This window comes from Sebastes fasciatus, chromosome 11 (assembly GCF_043250625.1).
Source record: "Sebastes fasciatus isolate fSebFas1 chromosome 11, fSebFas1.pri, whole genome shotgun sequence".
NCBI lineage: Eukaryota > Metazoa > Chordata > Actinopteri > Perciformes > Sebastidae > Sebastes > Sebastes fasciatus.
Window position 1 is genome coordinate 11,154,400 of NC_133805.1, and position 21,905 is coordinate 11,176,304.

Consider the following 21,905-nt stretch of genomic DNA (forward strand, 5'->3'; position numbering starts at 1 on the left):
TCACTGGATGACTGTTTGTTGAACTGCAGATGGAGCTTCTCTGACACCATTCAGACAGCTAATTTTAATAAATATGTTAAAAAAAACAGCTGCAGCAGCATCTCCTCATATAATATATATTTTTTTGATTGAATAACTCAAGTAATGGCATAACAACAGCAGTTTGGTCACATAGAAAAACGCTGGTCGGTTCATTGTAGCTCACCATAGGGAGATTAGACACACTGGACATTTTGTAACATGATATCAGCTATAAGCATATGCTGTCCTAATAATAACTAACACCATGTGTCTTGGATTAGTTACTATGACAACACATTTTTTTTGTAACTCTATTCAAACAATTGGACATCCAACATGCATGATTATTAATGCTCGTTTTAAATGCAATGATTAAATTAACAACCTGTTATTGTCATTGCTATACCTCCTCACTCAGGACATATGGGGATATTTATATTATGATTTATATCCACTTTGATGTCTTCATTAAGGGTGTAAGAAAATATTGAAAATATCGAGTATCGCGATATGTTTTGTAATATTGTATCGACTCTCAAAAACACTCAATTTCTGATTAATATTTACATGCAATTACTATTGATAACTATTATTTCATTGGCAAAGAGATGCGCCCACTCAGTTTATGTGCTATGATGTTGGATGTTATTTTGTTATTTAATTCTTTAAACTCAGATTTTATGCATATGGTGGTAGGTCCGGCTCTAATCCTTTTGGTGCCCTTGGCAACATTTGGATTTGGAGCCCCCCCGGCGTCGCTCTAGGGTTAGGGTTCAATCCCCCAGTACACTAACCCTAGCCCCGTAAACTGCAACACACATCAGACATCACAATGACTTTAAGACACAATATATCGCCTTGCTTGCAGTATGCAATATATTGAATCGTAACCTGTGTGTCATGATATGTATCGTATCGCCAGATTGTTCCCAGCAATACACAGCAATACCATCCTTAGGTGTTATTATCTAATTTGTTCAAGTGTTCCCTTTGAATTGGTTCTTCTCTCCTTCTCCAGGCTCTCTACCAGCTCTACTTTGACCCGGACATGGAGCGTAAGAATATGGCCCAGAAGTGGCTGACCCAGGCCCAGGCCTCTGCACAGGCGTGGCACTTCTGCTGGGCCCTGCTCGGCCCCGACAAGGTCCGTTGTTGTGCTTCCGCTCACGCATCTTTACAAATGTACATACTACATTTGCAGCAGTCGACAGCGACTCAATAATAAGTTGTGTCTGTCCTTTGCAGCTCCCGGAGGTTCAGTTTTTTGGCGCCAGCACCCTCCACACCAAGATCTCCCGTCACTGGAGTGACCTCCCCGCGGACCAGCACGAGAGCCTGAGGACGCAGCTCCTTTCCCACATCCTGTTCTTCTCCTCGGGGCCCAAAATGGTGCTAACCAGGCTGTGTGTCGCCCTGGCCTCTATGGCTCTTAACTTAATCCCACAGGCTTGGTCCCAGCCCGTGGCGGACATGGTGAGGGCCTTCCAGCCGCAGAAGCCCGACTCTGAGGGCAGCTCTGGTGCAAAGGCCACCCAGGACCCTCAGGCGCACTGCCTCGCGCTGTTGGAGCTCCTCACCGTACTTCCAGAGGAGTTCCAGAGCGGCCGGCTGGCTCAGGCTCGTCGCGCCCAGCTGAGGGAGGCCCTGGCTGGGGAGTGGGCGGTGGTGTGTCCGATGCTGCGTCAGCTGCTCCAAAGCCAGGACTCCTCGGTCCAGGTGAAGGAGAAGGTGCTGCGCTGCCTGTCCAGCTGGGTGGGGCTGGACGTGCCGTTAGGGGAGAGTCATGAACTGGTCCAGGACTGTTTCACCGCTCTGTCCGACCCAGAGCTGTTCGACACGGCCGTGGAGACGATAGTCAATGCGATCTCGCAGCCTGACAGCCAGAGGTGAGAAACACACTGCACTGTAAATTCATTCAGGTCACAGTCAATCTCCAGGTGTGTGAGTCAAAACGTGTCTGTGCAGGTACATTGATGCTCTGGTGAACTTGATGCCTCTGGTGCTGGGTCTCCATGACCAGCTGAAGACAGCGGCTCAGGATGGGGACATGGAAACGTCACACGGTATCTGTCGTATTGCTGTTGCTATGGGGGAAACACACTCCAGGTACACACACACACACACACACACACACACACAAACCGCCACCCTATAACCTGGCTTCAGTACATTACTTTTATTTCTTAACCTGAATGTGTTTGTGTACGACAGGGTTTTGTTGGAACAGGTGGAACACTGGCAAGAGTATCTGGCTTTGGTTAACATGATTCTTTTCTGTACTGGCATCCCTGGACACTACCCAGTCAGTGAGACCACCAGCTCCCTTACACTCACCTTCTGGTACACTCTGCAGGTAACGTCAATGAATAAATGAATGGGATAAATAGTTTTATTTTTCTACATTAAATGTCATTTCTTTTAATTTTAGTAAGTTAATCACGTGCATTAAATGCGAAATGCTTGTCTTTGTGTAAGGTTTTAGACACTGAACTTTCTTTGAAATTCTTTCCTGCATGTTCAGGATGACATCTTGTCATTTGAGGAGGATAAGCAGGCAGTTTACCTGCAGGTCTACAGGCCGGTTTACTTCCAACTGGTGGACGTGCTGCTACATAAATCCCACTATCCCTCCCAGGAGGAGTATGCCTCCTGGTCTTCTGATGACAAGGAGCAGTTCAGGATTTACAGGTAAGACACAAAACTAAAAGGAGCTCTAAAACTGGGGCTGTTTTCATAAAGCTTCCTAGTACAAGTGGAGTTAAAAGGAGTTGTTCCAAGTAACGAAATCCTGAGAAAAGTCTTAGAATTATGTCGACGTTTTCTAAGAATTTCCCCTTACAGTTAAGACTAGATCCACGTAAAGATAAAAGTTATTCATAAAGCATCTTAGCCCTCAAAGCAGCAGTAGGCGAGACTGGAGCAAATATGATTAAAAAAAGCTAAAATATCTCACATTCTGTTTTAGCGTACTAAATAGCACATTAGTATGGAATTTCGGATGCAATCTCTTTTCTCACAAGAAAGAAAGGCATTGAATTTGAGTGGACAAAAAGTGCATGTCTGTACCAAATACCATGGCAATCCATCCAATAGTTGTCGAGACATTTCGAGACACCAGCGTGGCTAAAAATGGTAGTTATAGATTATGTCCAACTATGTCTCTTTTACATTTCAGAGTGGACATTTCCGACACTCTGATGTATGTGTATGAAATGCTGGGAGCAGAGCTGCTCAGTAACCTCTACGACCGGCTGGGCAGACAGCTGATGAACCCCCAACAGTCAGCAGTATGGCAGGTAACGTCATCAATCACTGACTCTATCTATCTACTATCTCAGTAAAGTTTTACAAAGCAAATATTTTCCTTCCTTACTGTGTGTAACTGTGTATTCCCACCACCTCCTCCTGATTGTGTTTCCCCTCTCTTGACCCAACATCACACTTTGTTTTTCTCCTCATCAGGACACAGAGGCGCTATTGTTCGGCTTCCAGTCCATAGCTGAGACGATAGACGTGAACTACTCTGACGTTATCCCTGGTCTCATCGGTCTCATCCCCAGAATCAACATCAGCAACGTTATGTTGGCTGACACCGTCATGTACACCATAGGTACATAACACACACCTGTTTCTACTGTGTCCGTCTTAATACTTTAATATTTTACATTAAAGCAGAATTTTACTAATTATAACCACTATTATTTATGGCCATAGATGTGTATCTGCACTCAACTGTAACAAACCCATTTGTTACTCACTATATCCACCCTCTTTCTGGATTCCCCCCGTTGGCAAGGATCCCTGGCTGAGTGGCTGGCTGATCACCCCGTGATGCTGGGTGGCATATTACCCATGGTGCTTCAGGGCCTTGTGAAACCAGAGCTGTCTGTGTCCAGTGTATCCACCCTGAAGAGGATCTGCAGGGAGTGCAGACAGGACCTCGGCCCCTACGCTCAGGACATCCTGACCGTGTCACAGGTCCGACACGCAGCCTTTATTATTTTTTTTAACATCAGTGTGTGATTACAATCTTTGTATTAACACTTGTGTTCCTCTGCAGGATGTACTGATAAAAGAAATCCATAAGGTGAGTAAACAGCCTTCAACATTCACCAGTATCTTTCCTATTCTGCCAACACAAACGCATCGGGCGTCTCTCTGAGGACATCATGTATGATGTGTGTGCTGTGTGTGTGTCTCTGCGTATCTGTGTGCAGAGCAGCCAGTGCATGTGGTTGATGCAGGCTCTGGGTTTCCTCCTGTCCTCCCTGCCGCTGGAGGAGATTCTAGCTAGACTTCACTCTCTCATCAGCCCTCACATCCAGCAGCTGGATACACTGGCCCAGCAGGAGGTACGTGATCCAAAGAAACTCATGCAACTTCTACAGAAAACCCACAAACACTAAACTGATACCTGCAGTAGAGGAGGTCGTACCTACGTACAAACTGGATAAATCAATTGCACTATATTACTGTATATTTGAAATACATTACACAACGAGTACATTAGAAGCACATTATTATTTTGGTGCTAAATTGAAGTACAAAAAATATATTAATATTCTATTTTACTGCACTACTTTAAAGTGTAGTATTCCTGTATAGTAGTACTTCACATGCTTGTACTCATACTACTTCATTTGTTTGTTAAAAATGGTGAACAGTTTCTATATTATTTAACAGGATGCTTTGAAAAGCTTAAATAAAGGTACAATTAAAGTGGATTTTCATATACAATTACTGAGTATCTTTTCAATAAAATAGTACAGAAGTAGTAGACCAGTGTATACTAATAATTAATACCACATCAGTTAGTGGTCGCAATTTTAAATTTAAAAAAATGATGCTTCAATCAGCTAAAATATGAGTACACACTAAGTTTATGTGATTGTGTTGATAATAACTGTCTTTGATGGATTAGCTTTAAAAAGTTATTGGACTTTTGAAAATTATATCTTAAATACAAATACGCATTTAGAATAAGTAAAGTAGTAAGTAATGCCCCCTCACTTACAACAAGTGCACTATAAATCAAAGCAATATAGTATACTGTAAGTAGATCTGGTAAAAGTTTACATTGATTAGTGTAAATAAAAGTATACTGCAAGTTGAATTTAATATACTTTTATTAAATATTCAGAATGGATTAGGGCTGCATAATTAATTACAATTTTATCGAAATCGCAATATGGCCTACTGCAATTTTCAAATCGCAGCATGAGGGGGGAGTCACAATATTTGTCACATGGGAAATATTTGTCAAAATGCAATTTTAAAATTAAATATGGTGGTGTTGTTCTATACAGATCTCTGCAAAAATCACACCATAATTATTTCAATGTTTTTTTTCAATGAAAATGAGAATAATTATTTAAAAATTGTTATTTCCTCTAATATCGCAACACATTGTAATCATCGCAAATGCAATATCAGTCAAAATAATCGCAATTAAATATTTTTTCAAAATTGTGCAGCCCTAGAATGGATCATTTTCAAAAAGCAGATTATGTATTTAATAGCATACATAATGTAATCCACTCCTCTACCAGTTAACATTATACTTAAAATAATTGAAATACTACTTCAGTTTTGTGTTCTCACTAAGTACACTTCAACATAATGCAGTGCACAGCTATCAGATAAAATACATTTTAATGAGCTAGTTGACCCTCTTATCCAGGGTGACGGTCAGTGAGGAGGTCTGAAATGTCTGTTGACAGAGACTCAGATACCACTGGCTTCTTTTTATTGCAGCATTGTTGCAGCGTTTGACACAACTTTCACGGAAACAACAGTTAAAATTGCTCTTTCCTCTCACAACCGCCGTCACATTTGACATATCTCGTATCGTTACTGTCATCACAACAAGGCTACACATCAAACCCATCCACGTTGTCTCCCTTTACAGCCTGATGCCACTAACAAACCGTCTATTATCCACATCCTTGGGATGCTGGCCAGCCTCTTCACCACTCTGGACATCAACAGACAAGCAGACAGCTTAGAGGGAGCATCCAGCCCGAGACCCAATCCCTCACAGAATCCAGTAAGTGTAGCCGGAGAAAACTGTGTACCACCAGCTCCATTATCACATATTATACCAGCTACTGTAGCTGAATGATATCAAATTACCATAACTGTCTGCCTAATACAGCAGACAAATAGTGGGTTGTTAATCAACCCTCAGAATGGGCCTTGTGCATCAATATTTGTGAACATGCAACATATTCAAATATGCTGAAAAGAACCAATATTTCATATAAAATATATTCTAAAATCTTGTTTTTAGGTTGTTGTTGTGTTACAGCAAGTGTTCACGTTGATCCAAACCATCCTCAGCAAGTGGCTCGATGACTCAGATGTAGTAGAGGTAGGAGGGTTTTTCATTGCTTGCATAAAATATGTATGATCTTGTGTGTGTCTGTGCATGTATGATTTATCTATGTGTCTGTTGTTTACTGACTCCCAGCTCTCTCCCTGTCTCTCTCCAGGCAGTGTGCGCGGTGTTTGATAAGTCAGTTCGAACCCTCCTGCATGATTTCGGGCCCATGGTTGCTCAGCTGAATGAGATGCTGGGGCAAATCTACAGCGCCTTCCCACAAGCCTCAGCTCTGGACCTGGCGCGGCAGGTACGCCCCCACAGATCAGCGCCTGCATTAAACTGTAATTCAGCCTCTTAGAATGCTTTTGGGATCAGAGGTCATTCTCTCTCTCTCTTTTTTAGATGGTTCACATATTTGCCGGAGAAGAACACCACATCTCTAACATCAAAAGCCTCATTGTGGTATTGACTTCTGCCACACTTACTATATTTCAGCAAGGTAATAAACACCTGCAATTAATTCAAATCTACTTTCAGACATGTGTTTATCTTGTCTCATCTTATATTTATTTTTTACAGGTCCACGGGATCATCCTGATATTGCAGAATCATTTATGCACCTTCATGCTCAGGTGGGTTGAATATTCTCGTCCATTGTTACGCACGTCTGACTGCAGCGCACAGAAAACTTTGCCTGATCGCTTTGTGTTCATTTAGATTCTTAAAAGGAAGCCTGATATGTACCTGTCGGACCAGCTGGATGTTAAAGGGCTGTTTTACTGCGGTGAGTATCTTTACATGCCTGTACAGTACACAGAGGGGGAAAGAGTACTAGAATATTGAAAACTGTACTTTAAATAAATTTGACTCAAGTTAACCTTAAAGTGCTTGAGTAAAACAATTTAATTAACCCTTTTGGCTTCATTGGGCAAAAATTCCATAATAACCTTTCAGCATATTGTAATTCAAGTGTTCTGAGAGAAAAAATGGGGGTCAGGCTCATAGACTATAATATTACAGCAAAGGAGAGACAGCACCATTGAAATACACGGCGAAGCGCGCACACGCTACTAAGTGCTTGCTGGCATTCTCATCACATGAGTCCAGTCAGTGTGTTGTTGTACTCACCGGTCCGCGAGGTCCTCCACAGTCTGCTCCAGGTTCAACTCTTCTACTCGAAATATAACCAGTCCTCTCGGCTTCTCTGGTCCCAGTATAACCAGTCCTCTTGGGCTCTACCGTCACACCGGGGATTAACAGCTTCTTCTGCTTCTTCTTCTGCTTCTTCTTCTGCTCCTTCTTCTTCTGCTTCTTCTGCTTCTTCTTCTGTGTTCAAAATCAAGACACAATCTTTTTCTCTGGGGCGTTTCTTTTGTGTTTTCCATGATCTTGAAGTTCTACCTGAGACAACCATTTGTATGACACATTAGCTGAAGCGTTCAATAAAAAAACATATTTTTATTCTCATGTTTTCTCCAGGGATTCTATCACTGAAGTTCCCAGAGACACCCACAGTAAAAGCTGCCACTCTATTCTTTGTAAGTTGAAGCAGAAATGTGCAATTTTTTTTTACATTTTTAATCTAATTTCAACTCATGAGCTCATAGATTGTTGTGATTTTTTGCCCTGTCCCTGGCAGACAGAGCTGTTGCCTCGGTGTAAAGACATGCCCTCGCTTGGTGAAGTGTTGCAGAGGGATGGAAAGCTTCTGACAGAGACCATACTCCAGGTGAGTCACTCATTAGATACAACTACATATGAAAATGTGTTTCGTACTGTGATTATGAATAATGATTTGTAAACGTCCTCTTATTAAACCAGTGCATGCCTTGTATCCCTGACCTTTAGTCTCATTTAAAACTGTTTTCTAATGGAAGCACGCTGCTTAATGCTTTTTATTTCTCAGGCGGTCGGAGGCGAGTCACCTCGCAGTCTGACGGAGCACTTCTCTGAGGTGCTGTTGAGTCTAAACAGACACTGTCCAGCTCTGCTGTCTCAGTGGCTGAAAGAAACACTACAGACCCCGGGTTTCCCCTCGGCCCAGGTCTCCACAGAGCAGAAACACACCTTCAGTCAGCAGCTTCTCAGGTAATAATATACCTGTCACACCCAAAACTGCGACCCTATAAACAATAAGCTGTTGCGGATAATGGATGAAGGATGGAGTTTAGGAAGTATGCTTACTGCTCCATAGTCTTGACTGTTGTTTACATCAAGTCATAGATTTTCATCCTCATCACACCTACTGTAATATTCAAACACCTTTGATAAAGGATGAGCTTGGAGTTTCTCCTGAAATACTACGACACTGTAACAATAGATATTTGTTTTTACCAGGTAAACAACCTCTTAACACGTGACCTCGGACTGATTATAAAGTCAAAGGTTTTGCACCAATGAATGAGGAAAAGTATTGAGGACGTTGAGAGTAGAAGACTCTCAGTCTGCAGTTGTATGAAATATTTTGCAAACATCATTTGTGATAAGTGTTGTGCAAACAGAACTGCATGAAAATAACCACAAATCAGAGATTTGATGACAGATTTGTGCCAAAAATACAGTGAAATATATAGTGGCATGTTTCGACAAAATTAATTTACAATCTTTTTTTCTTTCTTCCAGGGAGCAAACCAACAAGCGGCGCGTAAAGGAGATCGTGAAGGAGTTTTCTCTGCTCTGTCGGGGCCTGCAGGGGTCTGGATACTCAGATTACTAGACTGAGAGAGAGAGAGGGAAAACCCTGGACTGAACCAAAGCAAAAACACAGATTATTTGGACTCTTATTAGGATGAGTGGACATCTGTGCAACATGTTTTAATAAAAATACCTTTGTAAGTTCCCAAAAATGGAAGAAAAAAAGTGTCACATTGTCCTTTATACTCATCTCCAGGCATGGATCCAAAACCTCAAACTCCATCTGACAAACTGACACCAATAAACAGTTCATTCTTTGCAGCTGCGTGAGCAACTGTGTGTGTGTTCACTTATTTATTGTTCTCTTCTCTTGTATGCTGCTTTTAGATCATATTCACACATTATCAAAATATAGAAACCCCCCCTCCCACGCACACACACACACACACATACATACATATACACACATACACCCGAGTCAGGCTTCTTTTAAAAATGTGACGTCGTTACATTATATAGCTTATAACTCTTGTACATGTAGACTTCTGCTAATATATAATAAAAACAATTTCATCACTTTCACAACAGAAAAAAAAGATAAACAAGACCGACTTTTTAAAGCAGACAACATGTCCTGACAATAGGCTGCTTGTTTTGTTTTGTTTAACCAGTGACGTCACCGTGAGGGATGGCAGTTGTTGTTGTTGTTGGAAGTTGGAAGTTGGGACAGCGTCCTCTGTAGGAGACGTAGTGGTGGTTGGTGCACTGAGATGAGACGGCTCTAAGGGGCTAGTCTGTGAGTGGCGTAGGTGCATTTCAACCACGGCTCAGGAGGCTCCAGAAACCAGTCCTGACCCGGGAGGTTCACTATCGTATTCTCGTGAAGAGGTTCAGCACTGACTTTGATTCCTGGGAACAGAAGGAAATGAAAATAGTGTAAAAAAAATGTTAAAGGTCCCATATCGTGCTCATTTTCAGGTTCATACTTGTATTTTGTGTTTCTATAGAACATGTTTACATGCTGTAATGTTAAAAAAAACATTATTTTCATCATACTGTCTGCCTGAATATACCTGTATTTACCCTCTGTCTGAAACGCTCCGTTTTAGTGCATTTCAACAGAGTTGCAATGGAATTGTGTCGCTAGGCAACAGTTTGGGTCTATGTTTACTTCCTGTCAGCTGATGTTATTTACATACACTGCAACAGGAAATAAACTGGGACCCATTTAGAATATTTACGTTTAAAACCGTGTAATTATTTAAATATTTTATATTTGTGACATCACAAAAGGACAGAAATCCTAACGGCTTGTTTCAAACGCACTACTTCTGAATACGGGCTGTTTGTATTTCTCCATATATTGAGCGTTTTGATAGTTTAACAGTATTTATTAAGCACTTAAACCTGCTTTATAATATAAAAGACAGGAAAATCTCACTTTTTACAATATGGGACCTTTAAAATATGTCATATTGTCCTGAATCCACAGATGCCTTTGTTTGTCAGGAGAACGTCCATTTTAAAGAATTTTTAAATTACTTTCAAGATCTTATTTTGGTGTAATTCAAGAACTTTAAATTAGACATGATCCAGGCTTTGTCATGTTTTTATGATTTTGTCAAATCAACTTTCAAACTGGTGTTTTATCAACACAAAGCTGAGACCAACATCATTCAGTAACTTCAAACAACAAAGACATCAAGTCTGTGTATGATGGTTATGTACCTTTGTGCAGCGCGTCTTACTGAAGACGTTCCAGAAACGTAGTGTCTCATCCCCGGCTCCTGTAACGATGGCCTCCCCGTCTGGTGACACAGCCTGAGAAGAGAGAGGAACATTTTGGTATGTTTATATCATATAACCATTATTTAGTATTTATTTTTTTATCTTTTTGAGGTTTTTATATCATTCTGTTGCTTCTCAGTATGTATTCAAATCTGAACATTCAAATTGTGGTCAAAGTATGTATGTTTGAGCATCCAATTGCTATTTTCCCGAGCCCTTCTAAAAACTTTTCCCCACGTGACCTGGCGAAGGTTTCTGCATAATGACGCTGCTACATGTACAGTATATATATACAGCCTTATAGTCAGTGTATTAACATTACAGACAGTAACTTAGATGGCGGTCTGCATGCTCTCTGTTTAGAAAAGCAGATAGGAATAGCTATTTATGACGGGGAACTGAAGCCGTTATATCGCTCTCTTCAAAGTCACCAGACTCCATTCACAAAAACAGTTATTTTACCTCGCTGAACATGAGTATACATACAACCCCACTTCAAGAATTCTGAACTAATCCTTTCAGTTATTTCCAAACTTGGCACAGATAACTTTGACTCAGCCACTGCTAGTGTTCACATTATTATTATAACTAACTAACTTATAACATTAACACTGAACCTGCATGGCCATTCAGTTGAGCCTGCAGTCTTACCAGGTAGAGCACTCTGTAGGAGTGTCCTGTCAGCTTGGCCACCTGCGTTAGCGACGGATACTTCCACACCAGGATCTGGTTCTGAGAGTAGCCGTGAGTGCTCACCTGGAAACAGAGAGAGGACAATTCACTAAAAATGCACAACATGTAGATACGTCTGCTTAGTCTGGAGTCCTGTAGTGCTGCACTGTGTTGTATTATACAGAAACAACTTTCACTAACTACAGCACAGTCTCGCTAAACAGGTGAACCAGCACTTTCTGATACTCCACCAACAAAAACTGAACATTACACAGTAAGCTTCACATACAGTAGATTGCTATTGCAGAGATATTGCATGGAATCATATGTGATTGTACATGTGTACCAAAATATTGAGAACTAAGTGTATATTAACGGGTCAAAAGATCCCCCTTCTTTAGACAAAATGCAATAAAATGTTAATTCATTGCTAGATACTGTCGTTACATCTCTACACTGAAAGTATATTATTTATTTTCTGATAATGTAACACATTTTTACACTATTCAGCCTTAAAACAACGTTTTACATCTGGCTGTTATCATTTTTATCCAAAGATGGATTACAAGATTAATGGATTAAGAAGGATACAATTTATCTTCACCAATTATTAAATCACATCAGTGTGTGTGTGTGTCTCCTCACCAGCTCGTTGGCGTGTTTGGACCACGCCAGGTTGCAGACCTGGGAGCCGGTGTCTGTGCTCTGCAGCGCCTGACCCGTCAGCGTGTTCCAGAAGCGCAGGCATCGGTCGGCGGTGCCGCCCCCCGACGCCAACAACCCGTGTTGGTGGGGGGACCAGGCGATGGCCTTCACCGCTGCCAGGTGGTCGCTGTACTGCTGCACGGGGAGGAGGCTGGAGCTGTTCCACACCAGCAGCTGGGCAGGAGACAACGAGGAACGGGATGTCAAAGCTTGAACATGTTCACTTTTATTGTCACAGATTATTTAGGCAGGTCTCAGGATCAAAAGTTTCAAACACTCTCACCTTGTTGTCGTTGCCTCCGGACGCGAGGTGCTGGTGGTCGGGAGACCACTTGAGACCACACACTTCTTGCCTGTGACCTTGCAGCCTCCTCTCAGCCGTAGGAGGGGTCCTGACGTCCCGCTGTAAGATCACTCTGTCCCGACTCCCCGACGACAGCTGCTCTCCGTTCCACGCCAGGGCACCTTGAGCACAAAGGGTGGGGGGGGGATGGTCTCGTATTTCACTTATTTGCTTTTACTTTGCTTAAAGCAGACTCAGACAGATTTTATGCAGCAGTTTGTAATTCCACTTGACTCAAGCTACGACTGACCTACACGTGCTGAGTGACCCTCCAGGCTGGTCAGCTTCCTCCCTCCTGCTGCGTCCCAGATTTGAACGTAGCCCTTGTGCGTTCCGACGGCAACAAGACTCCCCTGAGAGGACCAAAGCCAAAGTCAAACACACTGCTATCATATTTTCACATTATCATATACAACCAGTTCATTTTCATCTTGTCCTACTGTCTTAAAGGACTAATAGTTACTGTAATAAATCATGAAATGATCATGATATGTCATCAGAGATTAAGGAAACTTGGCTTCTCCAACAACAATGCTACAGCCAGTTTGTTCTCCTTTGAAATTTCCACTCCAGTTCGGAATGTCTTTTTTTGTTTTGGTCGGTGACAAATTGGCATGAAAACACAGATCCTTCTGCAGCCAAGGAAGCAAGCTAACAAACTGGAACAACAGAGATAACGTTAAGGTTAGATTCTACCCGACCTGAACAGCACATCTCTCTGTGGTCCGTGAGCAGCTGGTTATCAAGGCAGCGAGTATTTGAGACACACAGCCGGTGAAGTGATTCCGACTACTGCTGCTGACCAAAGGCTAAAGCTGTGATGCCAACACACGCTAACTGCTTTCAGTCCCACCCCACGGCTCCAATGTTTTGAATTTGAACTGCAGTTACCCATTTTAAAACCGAGCTGTCAGTACTACATGTGGTTCCTTTAAATAAGCGGTAGATTCAGTTCTAGCATCTCACCCTCTCATTCCAACAAACAGACGTAACAGAGTCTCCATCCACAGAGAGGTCACATAACCGTGTCACCTGTTAAGACACAAAGTAAAACACATTGACCACTTCCACTTCTCTCAAACTGTTAATGAATGAATCTTTGCAGTCCTCCTCTGACCTGGCTGGTACAGGCACTCCACAGGTAGACGCAGGCTCCCAGGCCGACGCTGAGCAAGTTGCCCGCCGACCAGTCTACTAGGTTGAGGTAGAAGTCGTCCTGCAGCTCCGGAGCATCCAGCACCTTGAAGGGGATCTTGGAGATCTTACGGGCTGGTTTGCGAGGGGAGCGGAGCAGCTTGTGACTACAGAAACATTGAGAAGAAGCGGGGAAACCTTTGTTATCCGACAGCATTAGTTTAAGCTGTTCGGTGTGCAGCACACGAGTTATGTCATACCTCTTGTTACTAAGCGGAGAAAGGGAGTAGGGTGAGACTTCATTATCGCTATCGAAAGGCACTCTCTTAGTGTGGACAGTGTACTGCGGAGGATGAACACACAAAGCAGAATTAGCTTTACAACTTGGAGTCAGTGGAGACAAATTATTCTGGAATTGAATAGTCATTTCTTTTCATGACTCGTACCCTAAAAAGGCTGTGAGAGTCTTGAGAGAGGACGGCGTGCCGCCGGTCGTCTGTGTGAGGGTCTGGCACCGTCTCTATCCCTGCCCCCAGCAACTCATTCCTCAGCAGGGCCGCATACGCCACAGCATCTGGAGGGGTGGCATGAGGAGAGCGGTGATGGAAACACAGATGGAGGAGAGGTATAAAAATGACAACTGGGGATGAATAAGAAGAAGAACAAATGTCTGACCTTTGCTGGAGTCTGAAGTGGCATCCTTCGCTTTATGGTTCTGATTTGGGGAGCGGCAGTTCTCCTACAGAGAGAAAAAGGAAGACGTTTTTGGTGAGGCAGGCTGTGTAAAAAGATGACGGAGAAGATGAAGAACTAGTTGCTCACATTGGCATAGTGGAAGTTGATGCTCCAGTTGCTTCCAGCGCGCGTGGGAATGAAGCGATCCCCTGACTTCACACTGACAGGACTGCAGGTAGCACTCACACACTGGGATGGACAAAGGGGGACATAACAAATTAGGCAATATTATTCAGGGCCTTTAAAAAGGGGAACTACGTCCATATTCAAATTTCACACATGTTATTCCTATGGTCTAATACAGTCCAAAAATATTATGAACAACTCTAAAACTCAAACTTGTGATGTCATATAGGGCATAAAGTGTGGAACTGCTCCATAGACAATGAATGGGGAGAGATGTTATAGATGATCTGAGTATGTGGGAACATTTACTGTTTCACAACTGAGAGCACTTCAATGGAATAAAGCTCATTTGTTGCTCAATTATAAAAAAAAACTTTTATCATTTCAGTCAACCAAAATAAACTACATATGCTATTATGCTAAATATGTACATTAAAGGTCCAATATTGTTATAAGTGAGATTTTCATGTCTTTTATATTATAAAGCAGGTTTAAGTGCTACATAAATACTGGTAACATATCAAAACGCTCAATATACGGAGAAACACACACAGCCTGTATTCAGAAATGTGTGCGTTTGAAACAAGCCGTTGTCCATTTGTGATGTCACAAATATACAATATTTAGACCATTACACGGTTTTAAACGTAAACATTCTAAATGTGTCCCAGTTTACTTCCTGGTTGCAGTGCATGTAAATATCATCAGCTGACAGGAAGTAAACATGGACCAAAAACTGTTGCCTAGCAACGCAATGTCCGTTGAAATGTGCTTAAAAACGGAGCGTTTTAGAGAGAGGGTGAATACAGGCATATTCAGGCAGACAGTATGAGGAAAATAATGTGTTTTTTTTATATTAAAGCATATAAACATGTTCCAGTAGAAACACAAAATACAAGTATGAACCTGAAAATGAACATGATATGGGACCTTTAAAACCCAGCTATTAGTCAGACATTAAACCAGCATTCAACATATTTCCTATCCATCCTTTCTCTGTGTGTCACCTTAGCCAGTTGGGCCTCTGCAGGCAGGTTCTGGTGGTTGATTTGCCTCAGCAGCCGTCTCTCGTACTCCTGGTCCATCTCCTCAGTAAAGGCCCCTCTCTCTGCTGCTCTCCCCGCCCACCTCCCTTTAAACCTCCGCTCCCTCCCGGTGAGGAAATCCACCCTGGCTCCCCATCGCTCTCTCTGTGAGAAAAACAGGTTATAGCATTAAGATACACAGATATCAACAGCAGCAGTCCTTTAACGGCCTGGTTATAGCACGGTGTGTGTACATGTCAGAGCATGTCAGCTGAATGTTGTTGTCGTTACGCATTTTGCTGTTTCTTGTGTGCGTAAAAGCAGAAATAAAGCGGCTCTCCACATAGTGCGCTAATGACAGCCGCGTCGTTGTCATGGCATCAACAAGCCCATTTAAACAAGTGTAACATCAGCTGACGAGCACGGAGAGGCTTTATCTTACCTCCACTGACACGGCGGCTCTCAGGTGACCAGATCAGCCGTCATCTCCGGCTGTGTCGTGCAGCTCTGCAGCGGTGGAGGAGACGGAGTCTGTCTGCGTCCTCCGAGCAGCGGTTCATCCAAAAACGCACGCACAACACGTACTCACTGTGTGTGTTGTTTATATTCGCGATAAAAAGATGGCGACCGAGATCAGCTGTATGCAGAAATTCTTTTGGGTGACTTCTGCTGTCTGTGTGTGTGAGTGTGTTTGTGTGCGTGCAGGGAAACGCAGTGCAGCGGTTCAACAGCGATTCCTACTGGTTGTGCAGGCTCACTGCATGTGAAAGACGCACTGTGTGTTGTTCCCCATGTGGCCACAAGCAGAGGGATTCTTACAGTTTATTACATCAACTGTTTACAGACAGTTTTCTTCACACACAAAAGACAATTTTTGTATTTGTATTAAAGGTCTCATATTATAAAAAAGAGAGATTTTCATGTTTTTTTATTATAAAGCAGGCTTAAGTCCTATATAAATACTGTGAAAGTATCGAAACACTCAATCCACATACAGACAGCCCGTATTCAGAAATTGTGCGTTTGAAACAAGCCTTTAGGATTTCTGTCCATTTGTGATGTCACAAATATACAATATTTAGACCATTACACGGTTTTAAACCTAAATATTCTAAATGTGTCCCAGTTTATTTCCTGTTGCAGTGTATGTAAATAACATCAGCGGACAGGAAGTAAACATGGACCCAAACTGTTGCCTAGCAATGCAATTCCGTTGCAATTTCTGTTGAAATGCACTAAAACGGAGCGTTTCAGACAGAGGGTAAATACAGGTATATTCAGGCAGACAGTATGAGGAAAATAAAGTTGTTTTTTTTAACATTACAGCATGTAAACATGTTCAAGTAGTAACACAAAATACAAGTATGAACCTGAAAATGAGCATGATATGGGACCTTTAAAGGTATGGGACCTTTAAAAGTCCCATATCATGCGCACTGTGTTGTTGTTCCCCATGTGGCCACAAGGTGTCGCCACCACACTGCAATAGATAATATACCCAGTGCTTCCAAGCAGTGGGATTCTTACAGTGTTTACCTCAACTGTTTACAGACGTTTCCTACACACAAACAAAAGGCAATTTTTGTATTTGAATTAAATTTTTTGCAATTAGATTCAAGATTCAAGAGTTTTATTTGCCATTTGCACCTAAAGTACATTGGAATTCTGAGAAGTTTACACTGAGTCAGCTTTAAAGGTCCCATATCGTGATCAGGTTCATACTTGTATTTTGTGTTTCTACTAGAACATGTTTACATGCTGTAATGTTAAAAAAAAAAAAATTCCTCCTACTGTCTGCCTGAATATACCTGTATTTACCCTCTGTCTGAAACGCTCTGTTTTAGTGCATTTCAACGGAATTGTGTTGCTAGGCAACAGTTTGGGTCCATGTAGTTCTGTAAGCTGATGTTATTTACATACACTGCAACAGGAAATAAACTGGGACATATTTAGAATGTTTATGTTTAAAACCGTGTAATGTTCTAAATATCGGATATTTGTGACATCACAAATGGACAGAAATCCTAACGGCTTGTGTATTTCTGCGTATATTGAGCGTTTTGATACTTTCGTAGTATTTATATCGCACTTAAACCTGCTTTATAATATAAAAGACATGAAAATCTCACTTTTTATAATATGGGACCTTTAAGTTACACTTACTGCACATGTACAGTAGTAGTAATATTAAAATATGTTTATATGTTTTTATACTCAAACTTAAAAACTCAAATATAATGTAATCTATACAAAAATGTACCAAAAATAAGGTTTACATCCCAACAAAACACAAAGTTAGATATGTAAAGTGCTCTACATACAGAACAAATAATAGAAAAATGTTCTGTACACAGCAAAACATCAGGCTGCATCCTGTCTTCTGGGGCCTGAATCTCAGAGATTATGGCTCTCCTTGATCTTGCTCTTCCTCCTCCTCCTCCTCACTCTCTCCCTCCTCTTGCTACGCCTCTCCCTCCTATGTTGACATCCACTGCTCCACGACAGCAGAGGCCTGTACTACGAAGCAGGATTTGCGGTTATCGAGGTAACTTCAGGGTTAACTCTGGGTTTTCGGTACTACGAAGCTGGTTCACTTCTTACCGGGGTAGATCTCCATGGTAACTGATGCTGAACGGCTAAAATCCAGATAAGAGATCAACTCGTATAAAAGCACCTCCTAATGACCAATCAGAGCTCAGTGCGCTGATTGTATGATAATATTACACATATACGAAGAAATTTAAATCATAATCCAGACTAAAAACAACACAGTTTAAACTGACAAATACAGGAAGGACTTTATTATGGGGGTGTTTACCGCTTTGAATTATATTTTTATATATATATATTTTTTACTTGCTCTTGAGTCCGTTTCACACCGTTAGAGAGGAGGGACGCAGGTAAAAGGATGTTTAAATACTCATAGTTGCCCTCTTGTGGGGTACAAAAAAGTGTATTCCATTTATCTATTATTTCCGTAAAAGCTATTTATATTTAGACAAGTACACTTTACTTTTGAGTATTCCGTTAAATTAATAAATCTGTTAATTTACGCATTCACACATCCAGAGTTTTTTCTTTTACCAACTGTCCTTCCTGCATTTAGCAGCTTCAACTGTGTTACTTTTAGCCTGGATTAAGTGTTTCATTTCTTCGAATTTTTGTCTAATATAGTTTACTCACAAAGTAAACCTGTAGTTTACAAGTTTGCCATCCCGTACAAGGAATGCATTTTTAATTAACTCTTAAACCCAACCTGTCATTTGCATGCCATCTGCGTGTGTGTGTGTGTGCGTGTGTGTGTGCGTGTGTGTGTGTTGTCATCACAGAGAGTGAGAGTATTGATCACGCATGCTCGCCCCGAGGGTCCCCTGCGTGAGCGTGACTTCAAAGTAAACAAAGATCTTACAGTCGCCCTCAATGATACTACACTTTCCACCCCCTGCTAATAGCAGCACAGAGCACGCTTTGCAGATAAAGGTTCACTCTTTGAACTCTTCCATGTGTGGGTTTTATTCTGAACCACTAAAACACTGAAAGAGAGACAGAGAGGGAAACTGGGCTGCTGCTGCTGCTGCTGCTGCCGCCGGGGGTTTCATGAGACTGACTGACATGGTAGGGTGGAGACAAGTCATGGCATCTCTGGGTGGCACTCTGATCTTGCACGTAGGCCCGTCTGCCAGGCTTCCCGTTGACATACCGGAGACGCTCAGCCTACATTTACATGTCTGCAGAACTTAAATAAACTGCTGCCTATAGATTGTGGCTACTTTCCAAATCTCATACATATTAGCTCCACACTTTATAACCTATTAAATCACAAGTTTGAGTTTTAGCACTCTAGTTTTTGGATTTGGGAGAGAGTTGTTTATGTTTGCTAATATTTTTTTGGACTGTCTTCGACTATAGGAATAACAAATGTATGACTTTTGAAAATGGGCGAAGTTCCCCTTTAAGTAGGATTTCTGAAATGCAGACCATTCTTGTAATGGAATATTTCTAGATTGTTGTGTTGGTAGTAGGGCTGTTAATAGATTAAAATATTTAATTGCAATTAATCGCATGATTGTCCATAGTTAATTGCGATTAATTGCGTAATTTTTTATCTGTTCAAGGGAGATTTGTAAGTATTTAACACTCTTGTCAACATGGGAGAGGGCAAATATGCTGCTTTAAGCAAATGTATGTATATATTTATTATTGGAAATCATTTAACAACAAAAAACAATGACAAATATTGTCCAGAAACCCTCACAGGTACTGCATTTAGCATAAACAACATGCTCAAATCATAACATGTCAAACTGCAGCCCAACAGGCAACAACAGCTGTCAGTGTGTCAGTGTGCTGACTTGACTATGACTTGCCCCAAAACTGCATGTGATTATCATAAAGTGGGCATGTCTGTAAAGGGGAGACTCGTGGGTACCCATAGAATCCATTTTCATTCACATATCTTAAGGTCAGAGGTCAAGGGACCCCTCTGAAAATGGCCATGACAGTTTTTCCTCGCCAAAATTTAGCCTAAGTTTGAAGCGTTATTTAACCTCCTTCCTTGGATTCCTTAGGTTTTCTAGTTTATGATACCAGTATCTTCACTCTAGCTTTAAAACTGAGCCCGCTACAACCTAAAAATCGCAATGCGTTAAAGAAATTAGTGGCGTTAAAACAAATTTGCGTTAACATGTTATTATTGCGTTAACTTTGACAACCCTAACTGGTACTTACATTATACAGTATAAGCTTGTTTACACCACTAACCATACACACTTTCCACAGATGCAGACACACAGAGACATAAACACCGCCATTACGTCTATCTGACCATTATCAGACAGCCCAGTCACAACAGCCCGTCTTATCTGCATCCTCCATCAGCTCCACACAGAGGCCCCACGCTGGAGAAGCCCGATGCCGACGTGGAGGGCAGCGTCTGGAGGGAGTAGAGCAGCCGTCTCCTTGGTCGGTCAGGGAGGGTGGATAGAGGGGGGGACGCTGGGGCCTTATCGCTCCTGTGATCCAGAGCTCGCAGACTGAGACGCTTTTACTGGAATCCACAACAGATCAACAATAGGACTCTGACTAATCTCAGCTCTTGTACGATGACAAGAAAAATACGTTTCAGTATGATAAAAAACATGACTTTGTAACACTGTGGGTGTTGAACGCAGGCTCAGCATAATTTTCCAGGCAAACATGTCTATCTTTATTGTTCATATCCTGTCAGAGAAAGTTGTTATGGAAGCTGGAAAATACAGCAACAGGGTTTTACCGTAAAACAACAATCTTATCTTTAAATCAGCATGTTGTTTACCACCTAGCTACAACAAAGCTCCCGTGTCAGATTCAGATCCAAGCCATGGGCGTAGATGACCTTTGATGGCATTTCAGGAGTGTTTTGTTAGTGTCACCCCTGTAGATGTGGTATATTTGATATTTTCACTCTGTGTAGGCCTCCTCTCTCTCTCTCGGTCTCTTTCCCCTCCACCACAGACTGTTTCACTGCAGTGCATGTTGAACATCTCCTCCCACGCACTCGCTCGCTTTGACACGCCGGAGAGCAACAGAGCTGCATGCTCTCCCCTCTCTCTCTCTCCCCTCCCTCTCGCTCTGTGTCCCTGTGTCACACAAGGACAATTATCGATCTGGGCAAAATCAAGTGAAGGGCATGCGGATTGAACATGATTTGGTTTACGGTAGATGTTTATCTTGATCGGAGCACCGTGGAACCAAAGTTCACAGAGAGCAAGCCGTCATTCTGTGTGGTTGCAATAGCAGGAAACTGGTGGAGAAGTCGACACTGTATATGACATGTTCACCTGGATGTGGGTCAGGTTGTGTGTCTGAACACTCGTAATCAATATTGGTGCAGCGGGTTCCCTCCGTCTTCAAGGGTCACATCTGTTCATCTGTTATGTCACACAATATTCAGCGTGTGTCATGTTTGAGTACGCATGTATGATCTGTGTTTTATTTATTTATTTATGTGAGCAAACAAGAAGGACAGCTGTGCTCTTGTGTGCCGCTATGTCCCACCCCCCCACAGGGATGTTCCCTCCCACGTCCGAACAATTCTCGTGCTCGTTGCATGCTGGGTAAAGAGCCCCGAGGAATCAGCACAAATGTCAGGAACGCTGCCGCCGTGTCCTTAAACGCATCACAGTGAATGTGATTTGACACCGATAAGTGCTTTACACACATGCAGGCTAATGTCCGAGGATCCACTTATGTACAACATGTTTTTTTCAATTCAAAATGAATTCATCACACGGGTTCACCGTCATATTATTCTACTCCTACATATCTGTTTTTCCATAAAGACGGATTAATATGACTCAAAGTTGGTAGTAAACACTGACATGCATGCTCCCCGCTTTTCCCCTCATGGAAAGGTCAGAAA

At 42.0% G+C, this 21,905-nt stretch overlaps 2 protein-coding genes and 1 long non-coding RNA gene across 4 annotated transcripts in view; 2 read left to right on the forward strand and 1 right to left on the reverse strand.

Moving 5' to 3' along the window:
* LOC141776776 (importin-13-like) overlaps window positions 1-9,307 on the forward strand; it is a 10,306-nt gene extending 999 nt beyond the window's left edge. For both annotated transcript variants that reach the window (XM_074650572.1, XM_074650571.1), the window contains exons 3-22: window positions 1,040-1,165; window positions 1,267-1,907; window positions 1,987-2,127; window positions 2,233-2,374; window positions 2,543-2,709; window positions 3,197-3,317; window positions 3,484-3,631; window positions 3,818-3,999; window positions 4,082-4,108; window positions 4,239-4,373; window positions 5,930-6,067; window positions 6,311-6,391; window positions 6,513-6,650; window positions 6,746-6,842; window positions 6,923-6,975; window positions 7,061-7,127; window positions 7,823-7,881; window positions 7,983-8,072; window positions 8,250-8,431; window positions 8,966-9,307. In XM_074650572.1, the coding sequence (XP_074506673.1) occupies window positions 1,040-1,165; window positions 1,267-1,907; window positions 1,987-2,127; window positions 2,233-2,374; window positions 2,543-2,709; window positions 3,197-3,317; window positions 3,484-3,631; window positions 3,818-3,999; window positions 4,082-4,108; window positions 4,239-4,373; window positions 5,930-6,067; window positions 6,311-6,391; window positions 6,513-6,650; window positions 6,746-6,842; window positions 6,923-6,975; window positions 7,061-7,127; window positions 7,823-7,881; window positions 7,983-8,072; window positions 8,250-8,431; window positions 8,966-9,059 (2,829 nt within the window). In that variant the 3' untranslated portion in view covers window positions 9,060-9,307. The remainder of the gene's footprint in view (window positions 1-1,039; window positions 1,166-1,266; window positions 1,908-1,986; window positions 2,128-2,232; window positions 2,375-2,542; window positions 2,710-3,196; window positions 3,318-3,483; window positions 3,632-3,817; window positions 4,000-4,081; window positions 4,109-4,238; window positions 4,374-5,929; window positions 6,068-6,310; window positions 6,392-6,512; window positions 6,651-6,745; window positions 6,843-6,922; window positions 6,976-7,060; window positions 7,128-7,822; window positions 7,882-7,982; window positions 8,073-8,249; window positions 8,432-8,965) is intronic.
* On the reverse strand, window positions 9,290-16,223 carry fzr1b (fizzy/cell division cycle 20 related 1b). Its single transcript, XM_074650574.1, has 14 exons — window positions 15,948-16,223; window positions 15,488-15,670; window positions 14,442-14,543; window positions 14,295-14,358; window positions 14,066-14,193; window positions 13,880-13,962; window positions 13,603-13,786; window positions 13,452-13,517; window positions 12,736-12,838; window positions 12,426-12,607; window positions 12,083-12,316; window positions 11,417-11,521; window positions 10,706-10,798; window positions 9,290-9,886 (listed from the first exon to the last, which is right to left on the reverse strand). The coding sequence occupies exons 2-14, from the start codon at window positions 15,563-15,565 to the stop codon at window positions 9,845-9,847; spliced, it is 1,464 nt and encodes a 487-aa protein (XP_074506675.1). The 5' UTR covers window positions 15,566-15,670; window positions 15,948-16,223; the 3' UTR covers window positions 9,290-9,844.
* A 1,338-nt stretch (window positions 16,224-17,561) lies between these two features.
* On the forward strand, window positions 17,562-20,700 carry LOC141776259 (uncharacterized). The gene is made up of 2 exons (XR_012595717.1): window positions 17,562-18,050; window positions 20,285-20,700. It is a non-coding gene; the product is annotated as an uncharacterized LOC141776259 (long non-coding RNA).
* Window positions 20,701-21,905: the final 1,205 nt, after the last annotated feature.

Bases quoted from the DNA above. Each gene is read 5' to 3' on its own strand.
- fzr1b (XM_074650574.1), bottom strand. From the start codon at position 15,565: ATGGACCAGGAGTACGAGAGACGGCTGCTGAGGCAAATCAACCACCAG. The intron at 12,608-12,735 runs GTCAGTCGTAGC...TTTGTGCTCAAG, and splicing joins GGGTCACTCAGCACGTGTAG to GTGCCCTGGCGTGGAACGGA. The intron at 10,799-11,416 runs GTAAGACTGCAG...CTCTCTTCTCAG, and splicing joins CCTACAGAGTGCTCTACCTG to GCTGTGTCACCAGACGGGGA.